Here is a 27,696-nt window from a genome sequence, read left to right on the forward strand (position 1 = left end):
CCACGATGGCTGCAGGCACAGCTTCATAAAGGATGTTCTTCCTTCCCAGACAGAGCTCTGACTCAGGATTTGGTCCATAACTGCCTGTTTTCTCCTGAAGTAAGTGAAGCTGGCAGTGCCTCAGTTAGTCATGGTCCACAACTGGGATGTGGGGGAGGCAGTTGGCAGTGGACAGAGATGAAGGGCAGTGCATTTATGCCACACTGGCTTAGTGTTAGTCGTGGGTCCAGAGCCAACAGACTCCTGTTAGCTTTATAGAGAATATACAGCAAAGCAGAGTTACTCAATTATGGCAAAAATCATAGCTATTTACCATGACTATCGAAATATCAGGCATTCATTGAACTTTAAAAAAAAAACACTGGATTTCCTTGAACTATAAATATAATTCAACTAAGAAACAAATAAAAAGGAGCTGGAAAGGGGGTGTTCTGGATTTATAACAAGACAAAGTGGGAGCATCATTGCGAAATGAAATCTAGCATAATAATCGTTTTATCTTAATTATTTTGTTTTGATAATTGTTGGAAGTCAAAATAGTAATTGAAATTAAAATTTGATCGATTGCCCAGCCCTATAGGAAAGTTTGAGCTCCATCTGCCTTCAGGTTTGTAAACGACAGAGCAGACAGTGCAGAGGTTAAGAAAATCAGTTTGTGGATCGTCATCCTCAGAGAGATGTTTCTCTTGTACACCAGATACACAGAGGGGAGAATAAAGAATGAGAGAAGTTAGAGTAGTGAGCGAGCAGGCTGATGTTTTAGGTATTAGTTAAAAAAAACATAATATCAGATCATAGATACTTTTCACTCACTCCAGCTGCCACTTAATAGCTGATATAATACAGCCTATGACTAGTTATACCTGAATGTGGAGAAAATGTGTTTTTTAAAAAAAAAAAAAAAAAAAACACCACTTACCTTAAATTTGAGCCTGTGAGCCCGAGGTCTAAAAGCAATGAAGTACAAAATTGACAAAGAGAATGTATTCAGAACTGGCTCCTCTTTCACTGCCAAGTAGGAAAAGTGCTCAGACTTGCTCAGCATTGTTTTAATAAAGACTGAATCATTTCAATACATACAAGGCAGTTCTGAGATACAGGACAGTTCTGAGATACAGGACACAAAGACAAAAGCCGTAAAGGTGGGAGCCCATGTTTTTTTCAGCTCAAAAAAAAAAATTGCCGATAACTAAATCATATATGAAAACACCACATAAAGACCAGCAAAACAGTGGAGTCTCTTGTCATTTTCTCCTTTTCAGCTAACCCATAATGCCAGAGGAATGTGTAGTCTAACAGTCATTTATGCATGAATGGATTTAGGATAAAAATGAGCACTGAAATCAAAAACTGGGGAGTATGTCTTTGTGCCAGACAGAGAACCATCAGATTGTGTCTAAAGTAACGTAATGTAATGTAATCTAATCTCCTCTCCCTGGCAACTCAACAGGTTACAGTCTTCCTCTAACATTCCAGACAATACAAAAATATGCTCAGGGCATTTTGGTTTCATTCAATTGTCAAATCTGTATTAATAAAGGCCTTTTAACACCAAACAATACTCACACTGTATCAGGCCATCTTTCACTGTTGGGCACCTCTTGAAACTTGGGTAGAACCGAAAACATTTGGCTGGACTTGATAAATATATAAAAAATTCACAAATGAAATCTAGAGAAATGTCATTAGCTGCAGCCAGCTCTGCCACAGGCCACCGAATGCTTAAGCCTGCCTTTTTCCATCCTCTTCCTCAGCTCGCTGTCTTCCTTCATGGTTATGCTCCTTCTGTCATGTGGCGTTTGTAACCCTTTGTGACGCCGGTTTCATGATAAACTGGCTAATTTTTATTTTGCCCTGTTTTCTGGACTCACTTCACAGCTTCACAGCTTCTCAGTCATGATAGGAGTAGGGGTCACCTTTTAAAAACATGAATCCAGTACACATTTCAATTTTATTTTACATTATTATATATAATAATGCAGGTCTGAATGCTAGGTTACAGTTTGGTGTCAGGCCCGCTTCCTCCGTTTGTCAGCAGGACCCCCTACCTTAATGCCATATGTGTCATTTGCTGGATGGTGAGCTTAGATATTTTCAATCACACTTATGGTCATTTTACATTTTAATTACAGAATAAATATCCTACAAGGTTTCTCTTTCAGTTCAAAAAATGTTTTGAAAATTATACTTTATTCACCATTTATTTGCACATCACTATGGATAAAAGTGTTTGCTAAACAAAGTAAATGTACATATAGAATCTAGTCTCACTTCTTAGGCAAATGATAATAAGAGGATCTCTGAAATGCACAAATGAGTTTTTAAAAGGTGATAGAGGAAAAACCTAGAGAAACGTGAGAGAGAACCCCGAATTCGTCATTTTGTTCTTAATACAAACCTTTTATCTAAGCAGCTTGAATTAAGCCTGCCACAGAATAAAAAAACATGGTGAATTTGATGACAAAATCCCACCTCAAAAGGTTAATTTATACTTATGGGTAGAATCTCCAGCATAGAAATGGCATAGCCATGTCGTCAATGCCGTCAGTACGGAGCAAACACACAGCCATCGCTCCTCCTCAGAAATGCGACTACGGGCATCAGACTCCACCGCAGGGAACGCGGCTGCATGGCTGCTGACGGCATAGCTCCTATGCAGAAGAATATACCACAAGCAGAGACACCAAGTGCAGAAGAACACATTTCTCTTGACAGAACAAAAACAAAGGCCTCACTAAATCTGACATCTCGTTTTGCAGGTGAAGGGTTCCCAGTGACCAGATTCATTTCGCTGTAGCCCCATAAATACACACAGGAGCCACTTTAAATGATGTACTTTACATTACATTATATTAATTAATTTCAAGCCATGTTGACCCATTAACCATTAAAAAAGACTATGGGGTATGATCTGTAAAGCTACTTTCAGTAAAAATAGAGGAGATATATGTTACAAGCTATAAAATGAAAAATTAAAAAATGAAAATGATTTCTGGGAAAATTTTTCATACAGAAATAGACTGAAAATCCTTTGTAGTTCTTATCCCCTGAAATAGAGGAAAAATAACATCAAATTATGGCCTACTCTAATTGGCATAATTTATTCTTTAGTAATGCGCAGCAGTTTGATGTCACGGTCTTAAAGTGACGACTTCTAGCACTGAGACACAACATGGTGGAACCCAAACGCTCTGTAACAGGGAGGAAAATAGCTTATTGGTGGTTAATCTCTGAAGCACAGAAACAAGGCAGGGCTGCTACATAACTGGCTATGCCCAAGTACGGCAAGATTCTGCTTCTGTAGGGTGGGTCCATCCCGACTCCCCCCAATACATACAAATTTCCAGAAAAAGTCACATTTTCCATCGGTAGCTGATGTAATTTCAGGAGACCAATAAATAAATGTCTGTACACAATTACTTGATGCACATAACTAGACAATTATATACAGATCAGGAAGTAAAGAGACGAAAACCCTCATCAATTTGGGATGAAGTTCTTTGGTTGTAGCAAAACATTTCTGTCCACCATCACAACTGGACTTTGGAGCAATGAAAGAAGGTTTCCGTATTTAGCAGACAGTTTTATCAAAAGACTTACATTTTTGCCCCTGAAGAAATTGGGGAGTAAGCGCATTGCTTAAAGGCCTGGCAGATTTCAGCCGGCAGCGTTTTGACTTCCAGCGCCACAAATGACCCCCGAGATCTTTGGCTAGGCATATCCAGAGGTGGGGCTTCACATGCGGGTGGTCAAAGGGTTTTGATTCCCCTGTAGATTTTCCCACAATGCTAACATACCACACTGTGCCAAGTACCCTACAAAAAAGGCCAAAGCATGCAGATCCAGCTTCTATGGAACAGAAGGTCCAAAGAGGCCAGACCACCTGCTAAAACTTGCTGGCCATCTGACTACTGATTGTAGCTGTTGTAATGAACGCATCTGAACCAGACATTTCTGATTTTAAAGGTTTATTTTCATGAGGGCCATACAATCAGTGCATATTCTCATTAATCTGTAACAAGAGGACACTAAAAAGGGCCATAACCAGCTAGTATGAAGACATTTCCTCCAGTTTCCTTTGCTTAGTTCCACGATTCCGGCTGGCTAATTGCCGCAGCCGCTTTCCCCACTAAAAACTCCAGTGGCAATGGTGTTTTTTTTTGTCTTGTTTGGTCTGGTGGCCTTCGACCCTGACTGGAATTCACGTAGACTAAACACTCTCTGCCTGCTGTGATTAAATGTTTGCTGTGTCAAGCACCATCTTTTCACATAAAGCAAAAGCAGACAGAAGAATTTCACTGAAAGAGACAAAACCAGTCTATGTCATAGAAAAATCCTAAACGACTCAAAAGTGTACTTAGTATACGTCAACCTAAGTGCAATGGAAACAGGGAGCTGGCTGAAGTAAAACTTTCAGTAAAAACTATGAGCTATTATTTTTTTCCTTTTATTATTAGTATTAATTACTGCACAACACTTGCAGTTAAATGGACACTGTTAAAAAATCTGACCAGTGAAACAGACCTATAGTAACTACAGAATATAACTGGATTCAAAAATGTAAACGTTACCACCTGGTTGGCAGCAGAGACCCCGCCGTATTGTTTATAACCCACAAATGAATGCAGGGAGGATAAAGGGGGGGAGGGGGTACATATTTTCATATGCAATCAGATAAGCCTTTGCAGCAGGTGATTTCTGTTATGGAAGTAAACTTTTTTTGTTTGGTTAAAGTGCACCCCAATCCAAGACATTTACATCTCACAGCGATCAGATATGAGCAAAGACATACAGCCATTAGTCTCAACACCTATGTTAATATGCTGTTAAAAATGATGTTTTTTGTGCGATACATGCGCATTACTGATGGTAACTCAGCATCTACAAAGCTCACACACCTCGGACTGGGCTGTACACCAGCTTTGCTTGTGACAGTGCTGCTCTTTGTCAGGAAGCCGTGTTCACTCACTCTTCCTGAGGGAGGGAGGCGCTTCACATTGATTTTTAAATTCATATCATGCTTTAACCAACCAGGGCCCATGAAATGAAAACTGGAGGATTTTCTATGGGGTGAAAATGGGATCAAAGAACTGAGTAATTTGCTTGCCATCAAAGCATTCCAAAAATCCAGATTTGTAGCTTATTCTCCAGTTTTATCGACGCGGGCACCATACCCATGTTTACCTGCCTTTACTCATTTTAACATCCATAGCCATTCAACTTCTAACCTTGAATAGTTCCAAGGCAATCTTCCAAAGTATTCCGTAAATTAAAAATTAGACTACCATGACAATGTAAAACACTTTATGAACTGCTTTTGAGGACTCATCCTCCTGGAAATCTGCATCAGTTCAAGAATAATACCAAAAACAAAATTGGTCTTGACCCTTTGGAGACCAAAGTTCGATTCTCCAGCTGTGGGTGTGGACTTCCTCCCCGTGTCATCACGGGGTTTCCGCCAGGTTCACCAGTCTTCCCTGTATCATCACGGGGTTTCCGCCAGGTTCACCAGTCCTCCCCGTGTCATCACGGGGTTTGCACCAGGTTCACCAGTCCTCCCCGTGTCATGACGGTGTTTCCGCCAGGTTCACCAGTCCTCCCCGTGTCATCATGGGGTTTCTGCCAGGTTCATCAGGCCTCCCCGTGTCATCACGGGGTTTCCGCCAGGTTCACCAGGCCTCCCCGTGTCATCACAGGGTTTGCGCCAGGTTCATCAGGCTTCCCCGTGTCATCACGGGGTTTCCGCCAGGTTCACCAGGCCTCCCCGTGTCATCATGGGGTTTCTGTCAGGTTCACCAGTCCTCCCCGTGTCATCACGGAGTTTCCGCCAGGTTCACCAGGCCTCCCCGTGTCATCATCCAAATCATTTTTAGGTATGAATCCATATGTGAATGGTGTGTGTGCTTCAGAATGGGTTGGTACACCATCCTGGGTTGTTTCCTGCCTCATGACCATCGTTTTCAGGCTCTGGATGGCCACGATTGGACAAATGAGCCTGTAGAATATTAATAGATAAATAAAACCATATAACTTTCAAACACTAAACTAAGAAAGCGATGATATTTTCCATCTCATTGTCCAGAGGCCTCATATGAATTAACGTTACGGTTTTGCAGGATCAGACCAGCCACTGAGAGTGTTCCTGGTGGGCAGGCTTCCCCCCCCCCAACACTGAAATTATATAGCCTATATATGATCACAATTAGTCTCCAGGTGGCCACCAATATATACCCCCCTCCCCCCCAGGTGGTGACCATTTGACAGCAAATTCCCAGGCTGCTTTTTGCTGTCAGTCGCCCCCTCCCGTTTTGCCAGTTGACTTTTGCTGGTGTGGTTTGTGCCCTAAAGCGATACATCGACTCTGTGTGGGAGGGTTTGCATGTTCTCCTTTTGCTCAGGTTTCCAACAGCAGTTCAAGGACAGGCTATTACAATAATTGGTACCTAAATTTCATCCTGTCTGGAGTATATAACAGCCTCTAGGTCTATGCTGCTTGGGTTAGTCATGGGCTGTTTCATCATAGAACGATAATACTTTGACTAGTATACAAGTGCAAATAAATACAGATAGGAATTCCTTAGGTTTTCACATAGTTTTTCTCATAGAAGAGTAAGTGTGAGAACTAACAAGTGAAAGTGGAACTTGAGGTCAGAGTGCAGAATCATTAATTTATCCTGATGCTCTGGAGCAGGTTTCTGGATTAAGTTCTTGCTCAGGAGCCTGACAGTGTTATGGCTACTCTGCCATTTGCAGCTCTTCAGCTATAGAAGCAGGTTGATTATCACGCCTCCTCTTCAAAAAACTTGTTTCAGCAACCCAGCCCAAATGCACCATGCCATAAATCTTTGCACTCACTCTCTCACAGGCTTCCTGGGTTAAGCCACACAGCCACTGTACCGGTCAGTATTCCTGATTGGAACAGAGCTATGTGGTAAATCATTTTTTCAGCAGAACTCTGGCTTAGAGAAATCCAGTGTGGCATAAACAGACACTATCACCAAGTAATTAACACATTCATAACCGTACTATATCTGATCACTTATTCTCTGAATGTTAACCGTTAAACTGCTAAATGATTACAGCTTGTGGAAAATGTGGCAGTTCTGCTTATAAATTCCAGGAAAAAAATCTAACTGGAAGCAGATATATTTAAGCTGAGATATTTTCATTAGACACTTGTATACAATTTGAAGAACAAATATGTTGCACAAGTCAACTTAAACATGCCATTAACTAGAAACTGTAAGAATGCAACACCATCCTAACAAACCATCTAAATGAAAATCAGAAATGAAAAGCTCATGAGTCATTTGGATTAACATTAGTGCCACATCAACATCAAGCAACATCATAACTCATTTGCTAAAAGTTTTTATTCATATAATAGAAATAATCCAACAGACATTCATTATCAGGAAAATCAGTCATGCATGCAGTTTCAATTCCACAAACACATTACTGTCCTGTCGTCCTGCACATTAGAAAGTCACCTCACCATGGAGTTACAAACCAGTGTGCAAACAGCTCCACGGCTACTTGTTCAGGAAGCAGCCCAGAGTACAAAAATATCACCCTTATCACACTCTGGATGACTTAAAGGGCGGGGGACCTACTGAAGGCTGACCACAGTACCATTCTCTGCCACCTTGAGAATAATCACAGAGATTCCCAAAGAGGTGTGTAGCAATGCATATTACACAATGCCACATTACGTAATAAAGCGACAAAATGTAACAAACTGATAACGATGACATTGGTAATAGCGTAATGTAGCTATATTATACACTCACAAAACTCAACAGGATGTTATATACATATAAATAACATCTTGTTGAGTTTTTACATGATGCTTTGCTGCATGGTAAATAACACATTAGGTAATAACATCACATCATGTGATGGAAATTTGTTACATTTTGTCAAGCTATTACATAATGCTTTGCTTTGGTATGACAAACATAAATAAGCAAGTCAGCATGGTGCTGGGAGAACATTGAAAAGCAACTTTTCCTGGTCTTGGGGGACTAGGCTGAATTTAAGCTGAATTTAAGCTGAATTTAAGCCTCTGAGAAAGCAGACATCTTGCAAAAATGACCAAAAACTACACAAATAATTAAATCCTCTGTTACATTGGGCATGGGGGTTAAACCAGTGCTATATTTGACAAAAGTAATTTAAGTATCAATTAAAACTGCAAGGTAATCAAACAAAGATATGCTTACGTGGCCAGTGGCCTTGTCACCACACAGCTTGACCTCATATGCAAATCAAAACCCTACCACTGATTCAAAATTACTATAAACTAAGAATGTAATAAGCAATCTTAAAATGCAACCTGCAGGCACAAGTCTGATTAAAATGATCCAGAACTAAATGGTAAAACATTCACCACAGACATGTGAACCTACCTAGAACCTACACCAGCCAAGGGAAGATCCCACAGGTTCCTTAAGGCTGATTATTACTTCTGTGCCAAACTCTGTCACCTGTAGTTACAATTTCTGGGGAGGTCTGTGTCAGGCTAGGGCATAGGGTGCAGCGCGGGGAACATAGCTACCAATGGCACAAATTCTACACAGAAAAAGCCGTAAAAGCACACGTAGTTATTGTTAACAAGAAGCTTAACACACAGGCTGAAAATGTTTCTTGCTCATATATTATAACAAAATTACAGAATCGTATTGAACAGAAGCTGCAAGTGAGTCACTCACCAAAGCCTAGAGAGCAGGGCTTAAGCTCATCTCCTTTGTGGAGTGTTATGAAGGCCACATAGATCAGACATAACTAAGAAACAGACTCCAAGCTAGTTACAGAAACAGTATATAGTTGTACCTCCCCCCTCAACCCAGGAAGGTGATAGAGCTGCACAGCCTCGAGGAGAGGTGTGCAGAAAGGACACAGCGCAGTTCTGCGAAAAGGACGGCATCACTGTGCAGCTGGTGCAGGCCGGCACAGTGAGTCGTCTGGCAGAGGAAGCAGTGCAGCTTACCGCGTCGCTAGACGGAATGCACAACAACGAGACTCCTGCTGCACACGAAACCGCACGCAGAGTAGCAGGGCAGGGCCAAGCACGGGCCAAGCATGGGCCAAGCACGGCTTTGCTTGGGGCTTTTAACGGCAGCTCAGATGCTTCTGACCCAACAGACTGTTGAACCAAAACAAAACTTAATATGCATAAGGGACAACAAATTTAATTTATAAACTTTATTAGGTAGTTACCAACATGATCTACAGCACTGAATACAAACAAGTGCAGGCCTGAGCAGGAAGGGTGACAGGTACCATGGGCCAATGCCAGCGGAGTGCAAGGCTCTCCACACATCTAAAAAGTTAAAAATAATAATAATAATAATAATAATAATAATAATAATATGAATGTCCTTGCAATTCCCACAGTCTTGAGTTTTACAATTAGGAACATTTATCTACAAGTCTATTTTCAGGATTGCAAGCTTAAACATCAAGGCCCATTCCTCATGAAGCATTCACAGACCAACGTAGGCACAATTAGGGAGAGGGGGGGGGGAAAGCATTAGATTTCGGTAATTTGTTGGGTGTGGTAATACAATCACAGTGATTTCATAAAAAAAAAAAAAACCTTTAAAAACCAAGCAGTATTACACAAACAGGCACTTCAGATATTGCAGCAATGATGGAGGGCAGCTGGTTCTGGGGGACGCATGTGAACCGTGTAGCACCCATAACAGAAGTGAAATCCACCGCAAATACCGTTACTTTTTTCCGCCTGCTATCAGTCTTCCATAACTGTTTGGAGAAAAAGTCTTACTTCACACTGTCGTTAGGGGTCTGATGACACACTGTCTAATGACCTTTTGGGCAGGATCTGAAACTCCGGACAGAAAATGTGACTAGACCAGCAGTTGCATTTTAGTACTGATCAACTGTGAATTGTTGAAAGTTAGTAAGACCATTGTTTTTCCAAATGCTAAAATGGTGAGACATTTGAAGGACCAAAAATAGTTCTGTTAAAACCAGAACTATGGTTTGCAAACAAAAACATTCCCAAGCGATGCTAGAATTTTATGAAGGCAAGGCGAGACTCGTTCAATCTAGTCAGAGACCCTGAATCAGTGCTTCATATCTATAAATATTTCCAGTATGACTGAAGCAATGCTTATTTCCACAAACATAAGGGAGTGAAATAAGAAAAACTGTAAAAACACCCAAAATAAGGGTGGCTAAGGTGATAATAAAAACAGCAAAGGTTAGAAAAACCAGATGCCAGATCTGAACAGAGGTGATTGTGTCCAAGGTTCTCTGTAAGAAGGATGATCCTTCCCCAGGTAAGGACAGAGGTGCCTCTATAGCAGAGTAGTTGCTCCTTGCAGATGGGGCTCTCATTGGTCCCTGGAGGAAAGTTCTTCTCAGTGAAACAGGTATTGCATCCTAGACTGGGGTATAAAAGGACTGTCACTGGTAAAGCAGGTAGTCTTTGAGGGAAGCTGGCAAGGGTAGGCTGTGAATTTCACCCAGCCGCTCCCTCCCCAGTGCCAGACGCACAGAACGCCGACACAGGTCCATCAAGGGCAAGGGTTCCGCTGCAGAAAAGGATCAGAATTTATAATCAAAAAACAGTCAGTGAAGTTCATTGTCCTAGAGCCAACTGTTCATTTGATTTTATATCCTAACTGATTCAGAGCCTGAAAGGGATGTTTAAAAAAAATAAATAAGTAAAATTGAAATCCCTGTAGAATGTTTGCAGAACATTACATCTGGCAAATCTCTAATTAGGGAAGTCCATAGAAAACCAAATATCTGATATCAGTCATTTGCATCTAAAGAACCAGCAATAAAATGTATATGGGTAATCTATATGTGAAAAATCTAAGAAAGACAATTTATATGGAGGGTGTTTTGAGACAATGCTCAAAAAATAAATGCAATTTAAAGAATCATTTATAAACATGTAATTTAAACGTTTTAAATCATTTAAATTGGTTGCTGTTATCACAGTTTAACATTAAATCCGTCTGTCAAAGTCATCCATCAAACTTAGTGGACAGATTCTAAACAAAACATTGAATTGGTTAAAATTGCAAACTAAGTCACAACAAACTGATCTCACTAGTCGATTGAATTCTCATTTAGAACCGCATTCTGTCCATTCCATCCGTAGACATCCTAACTTCCCAAAATCGTAAAAACTCTCTTAGCTTTACGATAGGTTAAGATGTCCAAACTTTAACTGGCCATCACACAGTACAAGTCACAGCTAAACTTGTTCAATTTGTATGGCTGCTCTTTTATTGCTTTTACACAACCAACGAGACGTACGGAGCCCCGCTCATGACTTAAAAATTGTTATATCTTGACCACATTATCCACGGTATTAGTTAACCATGATTTACCTTGGTCCCAGAAAGAAGGGGGGAAAAAAAAAAAAAGTATCAGTATCATTAGGTTGTTTTCCCCCCACCACACCGTTCCTTCATCCTTTGAGTATAAAAAGCAGGATTTTCCATCACTATCATCTCTCTCACACACACACACACACACACACACACACACCTATACAAATATAATGTGGGTCCTTTGGATTGTTTGCTATCATTCAACGTTTTGTGGCTATCCCCGGTAGGTCTAGCAACGCATCAGGGAGGGGCTACTGTAATAAAACGTGGCCACTACACACTTTTTATCATTATGCCTTAGGGCTGGATGATATCATATCGATATATTGCGCATGTGCAATGATCACCAGGGCTTCAGATGACAGACGCCAGCTTTTTGGTGCTATACGGACATTTATTTATGCCTATAATTTGGTAAGAAGATTAGTAGTATTTTAAAATTTAAACCAGACTTGATAGTGTAGTCATTGTTTACCATTTAAGATCCAAGAATTAAAGCAGACCACATTTCGACTGAGCGGTTCAGTCACAAAAAAGTCACTAACTCGAACAAGTCTTACGACCGATCCATCTGCACCATTTAAAACAATATTGCATTAAAAGACACCATTTTCAAAATGGACATTAAATCTTGAATCTAAAATATTCAAGTTGTGTTGGATGCATCCCTTTAAAGGGGGCTAAATAGATTTGTCGTAATAAGTGCCGATCGTGGCTCGACGAAGTTTACAGATACAAAGTTTATAGCTGAACAACTGCCACACTACTGACGTCGAGTCTTATTTTCATACCAGTTCACAATGAATTGTACTGCATTCTATTGAACTTGGAAGTCAGAATTTCCAAGTTCACAGTTGGAAATTTCAACTGAAACTCCTCCTAAAGCTGGATGAACCTCTGCAACCCCACACTTAGAATTCAAGATGGCTGCACCCATCACCAACAGAAGTGAAAGCTGTAGTTATATACTGTTTATTAGCACTTGCATCTTATTTGTAGCTCAGTACTGGTTGTACACAGAGTACTGTACAACCACTATCTGTGGACTATCTTGCTACAGTGTTTCTATGTGCAAAGTACCAGAATGTATTATCATTAACTGATATTGCTAACAACGGCTAACAATGAACCCTGCTAGAACTGGGGCCTGTTTCAGAAAGCAAGATTTCTTGCTTAGCCGGAGAACTTGTCAGATTTAAGGTAGTCTCGGCTAAATGCAAGTGAATGAAGACAGTCATTAAAACTGGGATACCTTAAATCCAACAAGGTATCTGACTAAGCAAGAAATTCTGCGGTTTGAAACGGTTCGCTGGTATTGCCAAGTGGCTTTCTGACTTGTACTAGACCACATTTAACTCGGGTGTGATGTCATTTCCAGCTCTGACTTCGAATCACTGATGTAAGAACGTAGCATTGTTGGTTTTCGAATACGTCACACGTAAGAGAAACCCAATGCTCAAAATGTCCACTTGCTCACTCGCCTCACTAACTAGAGTTTGCTGCATAGAACACACAAGGGGATAGGAGCAGATAGTGATTAATATAGTTCAGACAGTAGGTGGATTTTACACTGCTACATAATTATGCACCGGATATTCGTAATCGTTGCTTAAACAAATGCCAGAACATTCCCTCTAGGATGTAACTATAAAGTTTTAGCTTTTTTCCCTATATATTTTGTGTTAGTTTGTACCCGTTGTTTAATATTGTAATAAAACTACATGCCAGAACATGGATACCAACGTCACTATTTTTCGATAAGTAAATGTGGACCAATTACAACGTGCATTTAGATATGTTGCCTTTTCCATGCATATGCTTTGTATTGCGGGACTGGGAACCTCCAATAGCACGTAAAGCACAGATGTGGGGAAGGTTAAAGTTTTCCTGTGTCTTATACTTTTCTTACGTCTTCGAAAGGAATGGCTGTACATTTTTTTTTTGTTTATTATCTTAGTTAATATGTACAAGTGACATTTTCTATGTGCCGTTTTAGTTTGGTTTAGTTTGGACACTAACGCTCATTGGACTGCATGGATGTTAATTTTCAATACATGCCTACATATGTTAGTGTGTCTATTCGTAATTCCATTGATTATTAACGTTAGCATTTATCGGCCAGCTTGTTGTAACTGCTATGCTAGATAAGAGATATCCTAAAGTCTTTTCTGTGTTTTATTTATTATAGTTCACTCATTTTCACCGGCCACATATGGAGAAAACAGGTAGCAGGAACCGTTTAATACAGTATACAACTGTATAGACATTTATTAATATACTAAAAATGTAATAAACGGTGCAATGGTGACATTAAATCAATATCTCAAGATGGCTGACAAACCCACTACCAGTACAGTATGCTTGAAATATCAGTAAGGGGTGGGTCCACACTTAACGACCTAGTCGTTAAGGCGTGCCTGTATTCAATGTCTAAATTCAAGTTCAAAACCTGAACTTACTCCAAGAGACTCAAAGACTTTCAGATGTGTACACATGCACACGCAACACACAAAATTCATATACATTCCCATTAGTGGTTTTAAGCTTAATGGAACAAAGTATATTGTACTGTTGTTTTTGGGATATTATTCTTTACTTGTTTCTCAAGCACAAGCTGTCACAGAACCTGGTTCAATTGAGGCTGGGAGAAGGAATGTGAACTGTACTGTACCACATCTAACGTCTGATATCCATTTGGCCTTCCTGTAGAAAGCAGTACAGCAACAAAAGACTCTAGAATCAACTTTACTGCAGTGTGCTTCTGCATCACCTGGAACAAACTGTTCAGAAAAATCTACCCACAGCCTAAAAAATTTATTCAGAGAATAAAGGTTCCAAAGTACCACACTGTTTTTTGTTTTTTTTTTTTAAATCATGCAGATGCATTTTAACTGTGGAATTTTCAGCACAGAAAATGAGCCCATCCAGCCCCACCACAACACAGCCAGAGTGTTCCTTACAGATTTACAGGACAAACTATACTTACGGTCCAGTCCATTGACGTAGCGGATGCGGATTTCACAGTGCCCCCACACTGCACTGACTACAGGGTAAAGCTTCCGGCCCTTGAGTCCCCTGAATGCGACCCCCAAGTACTGTCCATCCACAACAAAGCTCAGTGTCCCCTCATCCATATCCAAGACTACTAGAAATGAGTCTGGCACAATAAAGGTCTCATCCGGCTCCAAGAAGGCTGGGTAGGTTCTACTTGGTTGGTTCTTGCAATCATGGTACAGTTTGTTCCGACCTAGGTCCCAGCCCCAGGATTCATGGTTATTACCCACCAGGGCAGTGTAGCCCACTGAGTGGAGGGGGGCTTCACTTGTTGCCACTCCCACCACAGCATGGGTGCCTCGTTGGCGCATTGCCCAGGTGATTTCCCACACGTGCAGCCCACGAGTGTAGCCCACCCGGCCACGGATGCCATCCGTGCTTTGGGCCACAGGGTGTCGGTGAAAAACTAGCTTATTATCCTCCTTGACGAAAACATTGAGTGAACGGTCGTCATTGTTCCAGGAGTGTTGCACTTGCACCTCTGGACCAGCAGGGGGCATATCCAGCAGCAGGTCCAGGCGGGCCGGTTTTGCATAGTCCAGGGCTTGCAGCTCCAGCTTCAGGGGCCGATATGCCGGGTCCCGCATGTCCACAGTCCGTATTCCTCCAGGAACCTTCTGGCCCATGCTCAGGGTGGCCTTAAAGGCCTCACCTGCCCTCCCCCCTTAAAGGGCAACAGAACACAATGAAAGGCAACCCTTACTGCAGAGTATCACTAGTACAAATCCAGTCGTGGGCAGTACAGGCCAAGTAATGGTGGGGGGAGGGGGAGGGGATCTACAGTACAATCAGTCGAACCCACCTGCAGAGAAAAGAAAAAACGATTAGTTTGCGATCTCCCAGCCCATAATCAAAGCCACACCGAAGACCCACTGACCATGCATGCGCACAGTGAACCAGCAGAGAAGCAGCTTTCCAGGAATGAGCAACGCTACATAATCTAGCCTTAAGCATGTGTTTTTTTTAGCAGCTATGACTGCTGGCAGTCTTCCTTCCAAAAACTTACTCTGCTATCCCTGCATGTACAGTAGACCAAAAGCAGCTAAACACATCAAAGTCCGCATAGAGGAAATAGAATGCATGTTATTCAAAGGGAAGAAATTTGAAACACTAGCATTAAAAGCTAACATTTCAAACAGATCTCCCCATTCATAGGGATTCAGTATGCATTGAAGGCACTTTGACAAAAAAGGTTACATTACATACACACTTCAAATAACTGCAGCTTAAAAAAAACACAAATTTTAAAAATGGCTTGTTACTTTCTGAACTTCAAGCACCCTCCATAGCCCTCCCAAAGCACCCTCCATAGCCCTCCCAAAGCACCCTCCATAGCCCTCCCAAAGCACCCTCCATAGCCCTCCCAAAGCACCCTCCAGCCCTTCACCTTAGAGCAAAAGCAGAGCCCTTAACAGACACTTGTATTACAAAACTATACATTTGCATAGAAATTCAACATTAACTGGCTGATGTACACAACCATGACTCTGCCTCCAGCTGGGGCAGCGAGTGGCTCTCTGGGTTAAAATTATGTGCCCATGATTGGAAGGTTGCTGGTTCACATCCCTCTGCTGGAAGAGTGATTTCACTGTGGCCCACGAACAACGCCCTTACTCCAATTGAACAGAAGATGTTGCCTAATTCTCAGTTCTGTCACTTTGAACAAAAATGTCTGCCAAGTATATAAAATGTTTGAGAAACTACCCAGAACCCAAACTAAGGGAAGAAAAATTTCTATTTTCTAAAATTCAGGTCATTTTTGTATAGTGCCTTTCACAAGTCGCCCCAAGGTAACTTATGTCCAACATTATATTAGATGCACATAAAATCAAAATGTCCCCTGAAAAGGACCCACTGAAATGACAAATGACAGAACTGAAAGTTCACATCTCTGACTCCAGCCTTAATCTACACCAGAGTCCACTGCAACAGTAGCTGTTAAGTCCTACATCCTAATGGAATAAACCCCACATAAAACCCAACAATACAAGGCTTTTCCCCAAAAGTCCCCCCCCCCCCCCATAATTACATTACCACTTTACAATCAATGCCCTGCTGTGAAAGGCTGTGGGAAAGATAAATGAAAACCAGAAGCAGCTAAACAAATTCACAAAAACTACAATGCAGGGCAAAGCTGAGAATTATGAACATTTGTTATTGTTACCAATCACTCATGAAAGGTGTTTGTGAGGCTTTGTAATGAACAGTTTCAGAAAGATGAGTGGAGAGAAGGAAAGGGAGAGAGGGAAATAAAGAAAAACCTAGAATAAAGCTTGTCTAGACAAACGATAACAGGAAAGGAAATATTAAAAATGTCTGACTTTTAAAACTAAGCAGCCATATCCTACTGATGGAAAACAACAGGCTGAAGCTGGCCTGAAGCTGGCCTGAAGCTATGCAGGGGGGCTGAAAATCAAAAGAAAATCAAGAGTGGCAGCAGGCACAAGGCAAGGCATCATGGTGCAGGAGCGTCCCAAAAAGATTCCACGAGTTATGCAGTGCTGTCCTTCAGAAAGCACACAACTGCAGGGCAGCTAAATTAGCGCCTCCGGTCACCAATAAGTAAAACAAGTCCAGCTGAAGGCATAAAACAAGTCTAAAATTCACCGCTGGGGCCACTGGCTATGCAGTGTGTGTCCCCCCCCCCCAAAAGGGCCACATGAGAAAGCAGACAGGTCCCATCTTTTTCAAGTTGAAATTTTAAATTCATCTATACAAAATTGAGGAATACAACAGTTGTTCCACCTCAGTTGTAGATAATATTTTACACATTTTTGAGGCACTCAAAAATAACAATTCAATTTGAATTCCTTCCAAGCAAGTAAAGTGGCGAATGATTAAAATGCCCACCACCATTTCTCTCTCACTGGCAACAGCATCACTTCACTGTGATTGCAGCCCCTCATGTATCTCAATTTGTAGCGCAAAACAGCCAAGCAAGCAATTCCCAAATCATTCATTGCTTTTTTCATATTTCTCACATTGTCCCACACAATTGCGTGTGCTTTTAGTGTGATTTTCTACTAAACGCTGCTTCCACCTGTCAAAACTGTTTTTACAAATATTGCAAATCACTGTACTACTAGTTGCTGTTAAAAGCGTAAAATACTTCCAGATAGTCACCCTCTGATTTTTTTTACGTTCCTCGTACTGCCATGGGTATGCATATGACGTCACTGCAGGTGGAAGTCACTGCGCTCACACCCACTGAGTGGCAAAGAGGCTAAGTGGCAGCGTTAGCATTCAGCTTGAATGCCGCAACAAACATCTAAAATGGAAAGGAGCTGTCATGCAACTGATTGTACAAATAGCTTCTATTTCGTACTAAACCTATCTTTCTAGAGACTGCCAAAGCTAGATAAGTATTGGACGTAGATCGGACACATAAAACCGATACCTGATCTGTCAAATAGGCCGGGATCGGCGCAAATACAAATTCAAACATTGGATTGATGCGTCTCTAGTATTATCAAAATAATACAGCTAACACCCATGTAAGCATGAAAACCATATAATCCTCTAACAGTTCAACTATTTACTGAACTTCAAATACAAATAATGCCCTAGTGACACTGGAAAATCCAAACAGGAGGAAGAAACAAACTGGCCTAAACTTATGTTTCAAGAATATATACATAGAAACGTAAATGGAATACATTCCTAGCAAATGCGCATTCAACTAGCAAAAAAGTCCATAAGTCTTTTGATACACATTTCACATAAGTAATGATCTCAACTCAAAAACCAAATTTTCTGGGAATGTTCATGATATTATGAGCTAGATTTAGTAAAAAATTTATCAATTTTGAAATAGATTTTTTTTGTTATTGAATTTTTAATATTTTAATCAGTTATTACATAGTAATTATTCATATGGGGAGGGCATTATTTGTTCAATCTATAGAGCTGGACAATAGCTTTAAAACGACATGAGGACCATTTCTGTGCAGCTTATATTAAGGTAAATATATCCAGTCAGTCATAGTCAATATTAATCAAAGACACGCCCAATTTCATTTTCACGAGTTACTCATGTGACCAAATCAGCATGCCAAGTTTCATTAAAATCCATGACGATGAGGTCCGAAAGTGTGAGGATTTGACATGGAATGACCCAGCACTGTTTTTGAACTTTACATCTCACATACATATTCAAATACCCCACCACAACAAGCAGAACTACCACTTAAAGAGACAATCCCAAAATATATATATTTTAATAATAGTTAAAAACATGGTCAGGATGAATTTGAATTGTCAGTGTCACTACACACATCCCCCAAATGTAAAGAACCTTGCAGAACAGTACATGAATAATAGGCAGGCAGGAGAGGCAGCCTAATTGAATTGTAGACAAGAGTTCATTGAGAAGGGTTTTGGCCCCATTTCTATTGCAAGTAAACAACCATTTAAATGGGTCATGTCATTCCACTGAAGGCTAAACAGAGGGAGAGGCAAAACCATGCAGGGGATGGCAAGCCTGTGAATGTAAACAATGTCCCTCTCAATGGCTGTCCAGCCTTTAGAAAGAATGAGACATGTTAATTTGCACACCCTGTGCAGTCTGAACCAGTCACTTCCACCTGACCATCCAGATGAGAAACTTTAGCTTCCTGCTAAAAATTTCAATCTCATGTAACAAGCTGGCACTTGAACGTTTGCCAGCACTTACCTCAGAGGAATAACAACTGCACAGCTTGGGCAGTCCCAGAGGTGAGCTTGATTATGGGGAGTAGCCAAGGATGATCACGCTGAAGTGGGTCCCAGGTGGCAGTAGTGAGCATGCGCTCATGTGTGAAGAAAATCCCCACTAACAGCAGGGCCAAAACAGCAAAGGTTCAAAGCAAGGTGTGGAGAAGTTCACTGTAAAACTTAGGTTACGCCCACATACAGCGTACTTAAACCACAAGAGTGCTGGCTGGGGATTTTTTTTGATGCATTTCCTGAAGAACAACTAAGCAGCTGACCTTTAAGGAGCCGCAGCTGGAAGGGCCAGCCAGACCTGATTGAAATGCATGCAGAGCTCTTGTTTCTGGGGTTGGGGGGGAGACACAGGCAACACTGGGGCCTCTTGTCCTGACCATCAACCCCCACTTAATCCTCATGCAAATTGGGGCTTGCATAGTGTGCCTAGTCTGTAAATCAAAAACCTCCTTCCCTCCATTTCATCAACATAGTCATCCCACAAATACATTGCAGGCAGAGGTCATGGAAGAATCATAACTGAACGATTATGGACTGAATACTGGTCCAGGTGGAGCTCATGATTCACACAGCACTGGAGTCTGTGGGACCAAAGCCACCACAATCATATCCAACTGAAGGTTTCACACTCTCATTAGATCACTGCAGTACAGATCATTCACTAGCTTAGAAAGTTCCAGATGCCCCAGACTGACAGTCTGTGAAGGTTGTGACTGGTTACTGCACTGGATTTTAGCTGGGTGCACTGCCAGGGTAATTATGGCGCCCTAGGGACAGCGTTCACCCACATGCAGGAGCAGCTTCACAGGCAGTGAAGCTCTCAAGAGATACATACAGCTATGGCCAATATGACACTACCTAAAAATCACAAGATGCAGGACTATTGGACTATATTGCCACATAACCTATATGGGTATACAAATAAACAACAGGCTATATGCTCTATATGTTTCTAATAATAGTAATGACTAAGAAAATAAAACCTGGAAAAAGAGAAAGGCCGTCCCTAGCCAAAAAACGACACAGCAAAACAGTCAGTAGAAACTGAAAATGGTGGAGCCCCCGCAGACACAGGCCACTCCTCCAGCAGTGGGACAGGAATCCACTGCAAATGTCCTACAGGTGAATGGTTAAGCGTGTCGGCTTTTCCACACTAAACACCCGGTATGAGCATGAAGGCGAGGGGGCACCTGAGAAAGTGACAATGATTCCTTTTGCTAGTTTTTCCTGTACTCAGCAGCAGTAAACACACAGACAGCTTAAAAGGGCAGCCAGTGAGCAGCCCAATATGAGACTGCATCTGATGGCCCCATTCCATAGCTGTATAAGCCCCATGCAAAATGGCTACACACTACAAAGACACTGCTAGTTTCAGTGCAGGTTATTAAAAGAATACTGGAGGAAAAAACAGGGAGCCTGCTCACGTGAATGAGCACATGCCAATTCCCTAAAGGTCCCAGGAGGAGCATTGCGATATTCTTGCCAAGCGTGGGCCGACCATTTTTGTTAGACTGCATGCCTACAATGTGTGATTTACCCCACCTTGTGTGAAAATGGAAGAAACCACCATTTTTAAAATGTAACTAATTTACCGAGAAAGGTTTTGGCTGCATTAGGGGCATGAAAGCGTCCGTCCTCTGTCAGGCCTCATCCACTCTCAAGCCCCAGCATCATTTCCGTTAAAGTGACAGAATCCGTCTTCCCAAACCCCAATACGTAATTTCCGTTAAAACGATAGAATCCATCTCAAACCTGAACAATACCATTGTACATGTGTGTAAATAAATAGTGCTAATGTGTTATTATTGTGAAAGACTATACTGTAGCTAATATGTACTTTTAATAATTATTTTCTTGTGCCATATTTATGCCGCGAAATATCGTACTATCGAAATATCGTACTTTAATAATGTCAGCATTTAAATTAAAATTTACTCGTCTTGTAATCCTTTGTTTCTTTAGGTTAAAATTTACGTTTTTTATATATTATTTATATGTATATTTTAAGTGCCTTTTCTTGTACTGTGTAAAGCTGGAGCCATGTTATCTCGTCTCTCTATATACTACTTGTATATACAGTAGCTGAGATGACTATAAAGTTTACTTTGACCGAGCACTAGTCTTAGGACTTTAAGGTAAACATGCGTTGCCTGTAGTAAGGAGAGGAGTTCAACACATGCGTATTTTGATGCGATGATTAATTTTTAAACTGTTAAGCTATGCATACCGCGTTTTAAGAATTATATGCGCGACAAGATGGATTCTATAGCGGCAGTCGGCAAGTCGTAATCTAACGCGACAAGACGGATTCTGTCGTCCGAACGGAAATCACGTAGGGGCTTGAGAGTGGATGGGGCCTGACAGAGGACACTCTCAGGCCCCTCCTGAAGCCAGAAACTCGTGAATTTATCATCAGACTCATATTCATAGAATATTAGCCAGAAAGGTTATTTTAAATATATTCATGTTTTGTATCCTTTGAGGGGAAAACTGGTTCAATGTCATATTAAACATCATGATTAGTTTACGCCCTGGAATATACCATAAATGATTGTATAATTTGGGATACGACTTAGCAGCAATTTTGTACCAGTTAGAAGGTGTTCCTCAAAATAAGGTATTAAAAAAAAAACAATTCATATCTGGAACAGAGTTTATCAGGTTCCACTGTCAAAATCTTAGTCAAGTCAGTGAATTGCCAAAACTAAATAGCCAAACCCAAAAGTCAAGCGCTCAATACCGATCTAATCACCACCAATCCAAGACAGTCAGTCCCCATCTTACAGTCCTGCACTGATCATTCGCATACATCTATGGTATACTCCCTCCAATGGGCAGATTACCAGTTAGACAAAATAGGCTATTCTAAGTGGATTGATTACGTTAAGAGGGTATAGGCTATTAGGGAAACTCCCATAATTTCAATGAAATTAGTTCTGGTGAGTTTGGTAGGTTCTCTAGTTAGTATAGAAATTAAAACTTAAAGCTTCAAGGAAGGTCAGGATAAGCTCATTTTGAGCAGCTCTGTTCATTGCATGAGGAAGAGTTCCACAGATGATTCCACAGCACAGTTAGAGTCCTGCTACAAGATGCAATACCCCACTGTGAATCTGTTCTAACGCGAATGATATATTAATACCCATGTCCAATACAACACAGATCACATTTGTATTTGTGTGATTTTCAGTTGGAGAAAAAAAGCACTACAATGTGATGTGGTCTTAGTGATAAACACTACTTTCACACAAAAACAGCTATTCACATGAATGATTGTGATGTTCAATTTGTGAATGAATCACTTTTCAAAAAATTCTTTTCAGTGAATGGTCAAACCAGATTTCAAATCAAGAATCAAACCTTTTGAACATCCCCGCATTGCACAGATCAAAAGTCAGATTCTAAAAATCTAAAATATTTGACAAATCATAAAAAGTGCAACTTTAAAAATTCACTTACATTTGCTTTTTGTAGACTGACTATAGCCATGTTACCTTCAGTGCCCCTCCACATACCATAATCCGTTTTATCCGTGCTGTGTGCATGCCTGGTTGCATTGGGGCTGTGGCTCACTACTTCCAAATAATGACGGCCAAAATGATGGTAGATGAACCATTTGATGTACTCAAAAAAGGAGTCAAAGCACGTCCCAAAGTACACCAAGAGCGCCATCTATCGGGGTCATAAAATATAGCAAATGGTTCATGAAGCATCGTTTTGGCCATCACTACTCCTGACTCTCGGCAAACAACGAGTCACCAAGTTCGGTTGAAGCAGTTACTAGGCAATTCTCGTGAGGCTCATAAGACCCATAGATTTTTATGACATAATTATTGTATTATTTCTTTTTTTTTTTTTTTTTTTTTTTAAATGCATACAATTACAATATTGGCCACTGGTATCAGTTTATTTAGTGTAGTTTGGCATAAGTTTCTAAATTTCAGAGTAGCATTCCCCAACCCTATGTTTCTGTTTCTGCACAAAAACCTACTTTACTGAATGCAAGGTTTTTCAGGAATGCATTAGTTGCACTAGAACAGGTCTGACTAATCATGAAAACTACCTTAGCAGGGAAAGTAAGTGGGGAAAGCAATATTCTGGCACTTCTTGGGTAGTTAATAGGACTATTATTCACACTCTCCTTAGTTTCCTATAATAATTTTGTTCATTATAGAACATAAAGACGTGTCAGCTACATGTAATTTGAATCAGGGACAACTTAACAGGTGTATAAATTAAGCAAAGAAACTGTTTCACAGGTCTTTCAGTTAAGCTGCTGTACAGTCTTGAGATGTAGAGCCATCTTACACTACTAGTAACTTGCACCCAAAAGCCAAGTACCAAAACAGAGTTATTATGGCAAAATACATACATTTGACTGTCTGAAAAGTACCAACACTCAGTGAAATAAGCACATCGCTCTCAGTACTGTGTTCAGGTACGTACCCAGAGCTTGTCCTAAGGCAAACACCCCCTGACTCAGCACCTGTCAAACAAGTAACATAATTTTGTTCCAAACTTTCCAGATGCTATAGTACAGAAGAAAAAAATCATACACTATATTATTTATACAATTCATTAGCACTGACTAGTTGCTATCAAGGCCTTGCGTGGAGAATAAAAAGTGAGTATTTAAGTATTAAAATCTGCATTAAACTGATACGTTTACAGCTAACAATGGGTAAAGCAAAAGAAAAAAAAATTACTGTAGACTGATTTAACCTAGCAGAAATTAGAAAAAGGCAATCAACTCATTCAATGTGACCCAGCAGCTCAACCACCAGCATAAACAATTGGTTGCCATGGAAAACACTTCCAAAATGCTGGTCATAAGAGATTCTTTGAAAGCCAACACTTGCTCACTTTAATTTCAAGCAGCAAACTTTACACTCATCCATGCCATCAACAAAAAAAAAAAAAAAAAGCAGGAGAGGGAACTGTGAACTAACACGAGAAACCATTACCTAAATCAAAGTGCTTTTGCTGAATGCCTAATGCATGAAGTTACAAGTACAGAGCCCTTTGTATTTATTTTTTTTTTAATTGTATCAAGTTAAATATTACTGACAATGAACACGCACTGACTGAACTTAGAGCAAAAGCCACACATTCTATAACTGAAATCTTACTCCACATAGAAAGCAAAGTTGGAAGTCCGATTTTCTCATTTCTTGCTCCCTAAAGCAGAACAGACTCCAACTGCCCAAAGTTCCCAAAAAAAGCAGTCAGCCGAAACATGCAGTGACATGGCTGTGAAAGAGGGCAAGTTACGTAAACACTGCAAACAGACCTTCTGCAGGACCAAGATGCTGCTCTTAGGTTATTGTAGGTTAAAACGCACACAAACCACAAGTTTACACTCTCTAAGGGAAGCCAATTTTAACCAACTAATTCAATAAAGAATTTGTTCAGATTTTACCCTTAGTTCTGCACAGTGTAAGACCAGCAAATGATCCAGAAAACAAAACAGGTGGGAAACAGGGAATGGAAATACACAATGCATCTGTTAATATATCAATACTGGGCAAACTTAAAAATCTAGACATCAGCATCAGTCTGATTTATCAATCTTTGTCAATATTTACACTTTAATCAATATGCATTGAGCAGTTATCTGCTGTTACTTTTAAAATCACTCATTTTGTTTAAAATCACCAGTGAACATTAGCAGTGACACCGATTACAAGCAGGTATGTAAATGTGTGGTAAGCAGGTTGTTGTCTATGACCTGTAATGTTTTAATACTGTAAGAGGCTATGTTTTGCTCCATTCAGACAGCAGGGAGTTGAGGCAAACTGCAAGACTGTAAAGATGCATGTATCATTCATTTCTCCTTTACATCTTCTGCTTTTGCCTGTTTCTCTGATAATACAGAAAAAAATAATAACGAACTGTGCAGAAACTATCAGTTACCAGTTTCAGTAATACTAGACAAAAAACGTATTGGAGTTAGCCAAAATTTCCACAATGATGTACCACTATGTGATACAGAGCTTTCAAAGTCTGTGGGACACCACTTAAATTTTTACCCAGTGAAGAACACTACTAGGTTACACTTTCCTTTCCATTTTATATGCAAATAATTCAAAGTCTGTTGCCTAGGATCAAGTCATGGCATATAACCATGGGGGGAGGGACAGTACTAAATTTAAGAATGTGGCAAACTGTGACCTCACCCTTGTTCTGCTGTCTAGACTTCATACATCCTCATTTCCAGGTATTACACGTTTCCTCAGAGTTAAACGTCACTATTCCCTGACCACACAACCCAGCTGTCAGACACTGTATTGCTGTTGCCATGCCAACAGGTTACACTTGAACAGTTTGACTCATATATTCCAGGACTCGTCTAGCGCTGTATACTAACCAAGGCCAGACTCATCTAGAGTCCCAGGGCCCTCCTATCAATAATCTACAGACAATGCAACAGGCTGCAAGCCAATTAAGCCTGCCCATGCAATGAGTGATCCCTACAGCCACCTGGGTGATGACCAGCAGGACAGAACAGACAAAACCACCATTTTAACCTATGATCTTTGATCTACAAAGACACCCATCACCAGCTGAAGCAGCACGTTTGGTTAGATACTAATTTAAAACAACCTGTCATACACAACATACGTCACACAGGTGGGTCTGTCATGTCAAGAGAGCATAAAATGAAGACGACAGTATGAAATACATCATACGTTTCTGGTGACAGAACAAAGGACTTCACACTGTTTGACTGCCACTGTATATGAAAGCTTTAAGGACTCATTTAGAAAGACTTCTTAGCTTACTTCAGGCAACATCTGATTCAGTGCATTTGACTACGCCAGTAGGCTGCCTAGTAATAATAATAAAAGTTGTCAATTTACAGTTATGACTGCTTAGACAGTGTACTACTACTACTACTACTGCGCAATAAAAAAAACCCTACTTGCAAAGTAAAAAAAAAAAAAAAAAAAAAAAGAAAAGAAATTAAAGACAAAAAAAATCGTCCAGGACAAGTAAAGACTATAAACTTGTAAGCTTCTCTGTTCCTTTTAAGATTTAAAATATTAAAACCGGTACAAATAAAGCTATACTGGTGATCGCCTCTAGAGGAAGCAGGCTAAGCAAACAATTTAGCCATCAAAAAAAAAAAAAAAAAAACCGAGTTTAAGTACAATGTCTATCGTAACATTCGTTTCAAAAGCAATATATTACGTAGAAAGGTCATTAAATATAACTGGGCTAGGTCGGAATAAAGACAAAAACGCTAAATAAACATACCGTGGTAGTGTGTTACTCTGTTTGGGGGAGGACCCAAGTCAACTCAACTTTTTCAAAACGAAAGTAAGACATAAGTATAACAGCATGTATAATTACATTTTTAAAAACCTACAAAAGTTCGGTTTCCGTAGTGAATGCGTACTTGAACATGCAACGAGTAGATATCACATACCCTTACCTTCACCTGAACCTAAAAGTGGTACCTAATCGATGTAAACCACAACGGTCAGCATAATTAGATGCAAAAAAACACAACACGATCCAGTTTTTATGTTTTGGTTTGACGGGAAAAAAAGTTTAAGCTTGAAATACAGGAAGTACTCGACTACTCTCGGGGTTAAACGAGACATTTGCACTCGGGTGCGGCAACTGGAAATGCAAGAATCGACGGCACAGACCTATATACGCGTTTCGTGAGGTGTCGATCTTAAAATATGTCGTGTGTATTATTTGACGGCATAAGGTTATCGGCTGTGTTTCGGGCAAATCATCTTCATTCTAGTAAAAGGAAAATCATCAGCGAAAATTGTGCTCTCGAGTAATACTTTACCTGTCAGGTTTAAAAAGCTGTAAAAATAACGAAAACGCTTTCATATGATTGCTTTCCCGTTTATTCTCGTGTTAATCCATGACTCCTCGTTTAATCCCCCTCGACTCCGTTTTCAGGGTCGACTCTGCATTCAGTAAAATGATGGCTGCTACTGCGAGAGGAACGGCGCTCCAGTCACGTGGTATAAATAGCTCCCAGCTGAGCAGTTCGGCCGATTAGCGCTTACTTCATACTTACTATGTGCGCCCCAATAAACACCGCCTGTATTTTAACATGCTTCATGTGGGGCGGCTGTCCCTACTGTTGGATTAAAGTCCACGAATTACAGCGACGCCACCAAATTCATGTCACCGCCCACCATAGCGAGTGTGTGGTTGTTTGAACTCCAAGAAAAATTAAATAATTCATTTTAGCGTGTTGTGTATTTGTTGGGAAAAAATCTAGTTGAAACTCCTCAGGCTCGCAATAGTGGGAAACACAAGGGGTAGCACTGTGATTTTTATTCCTGTCCTGGCGTTTTAGTTCACCCAGGTTTCATGTGGGTTTTCTCCTGATACTTTGGTTTGCCCTTCCAGGCCCGGCATATGCACATGGATCGGTGTATAAACATGATATGTATGCACATCCTGTCAAGGGCGTGCAATACCCTACACTCACTGTGACCCTGCATCAGACAAGTGCTTATGCAAAATGGATAACAGCTAAATAATAATAATAATAATAATAATAATAATAATAATAATAATAATGATAATAATAATA

General features: G+C 40.5%; 1 protein-coding gene across 6 annotated transcripts; it reads right to left on the bottom strand.

Moving 5' to 3' along the window:
- Window positions 1-7,355: 7,355 nt before the first annotated feature.
- Window positions 7,356-27,200, bottom strand: spsb1 (splA/ryanodine receptor domain and SOCS box containing 1). 6 transcript variants are annotated; one of them, XM_023795900.2, is made up of 4 exons: window positions 26,935-27,200; window positions 23,574-23,613; window positions 14,359-15,090; window positions 7,356-10,559 (listed from the first exon to the last, which is right to left on the bottom strand). In XM_023795900.2, the coding sequence occupies exons 3-4, from the start codon at window positions 15,050-15,052 to the stop codon at window positions 10,432-10,434; spliced, it is 822 nt and encodes a 273-aa protein (XP_023651668.1). In that variant the 5' UTR covers window positions 15,053-15,090; window positions 23,574-23,613; window positions 26,935-27,200; the 3' UTR covers window positions 7,356-10,431. The 6 variants fall into 6 exon arrangements, with proteins under 6 accessions (XP_023651668.1, XP_023651666.1, XP_072558028.1 ...); XM_023795898.2 differs by having other exon boundaries at window positions 14,359-15,228; window positions 26,935-27,199; XM_072701927.1 differs by lacking the exon at window positions 26,935-27,200 and adding an exon at window positions 26,563-26,762 and having other exon boundaries at window positions 14,359-15,228.
- Between the last annotated feature and the right edge of the window lie 496 nt (window positions 27,201-27,696).

Source organism: Paramormyrops kingsleyae, chromosome 18 (genome assembly GCF_048594095.1).
Source record: "Paramormyrops kingsleyae isolate MSU_618 chromosome 18, PKINGS_0.4, whole genome shotgun sequence".
In the NCBI taxonomy this organism is placed as follows: Eukaryota; Metazoa; Chordata; class Actinopteri; order Osteoglossiformes; family Mormyridae; genus Paramormyrops; species Paramormyrops kingsleyae.

Excerpts from the sequence above, each read along its gene's own strand:
- spsb1 (XM_023795901.2), bottom strand. The coding sequence starts at position 15,052 with ATGGGCCAGAAGGTTCCTGGAGGAATACGGACTGTGGACATGCGGGAC. Across the intron at positions 10,560-14,358 it reads CTACGTCAATGGACTGGACC|CGGAACCCTTGCCCTTGATG; the intron begins GTAAGTATAGTT and ends CCTTTTCTGCAG.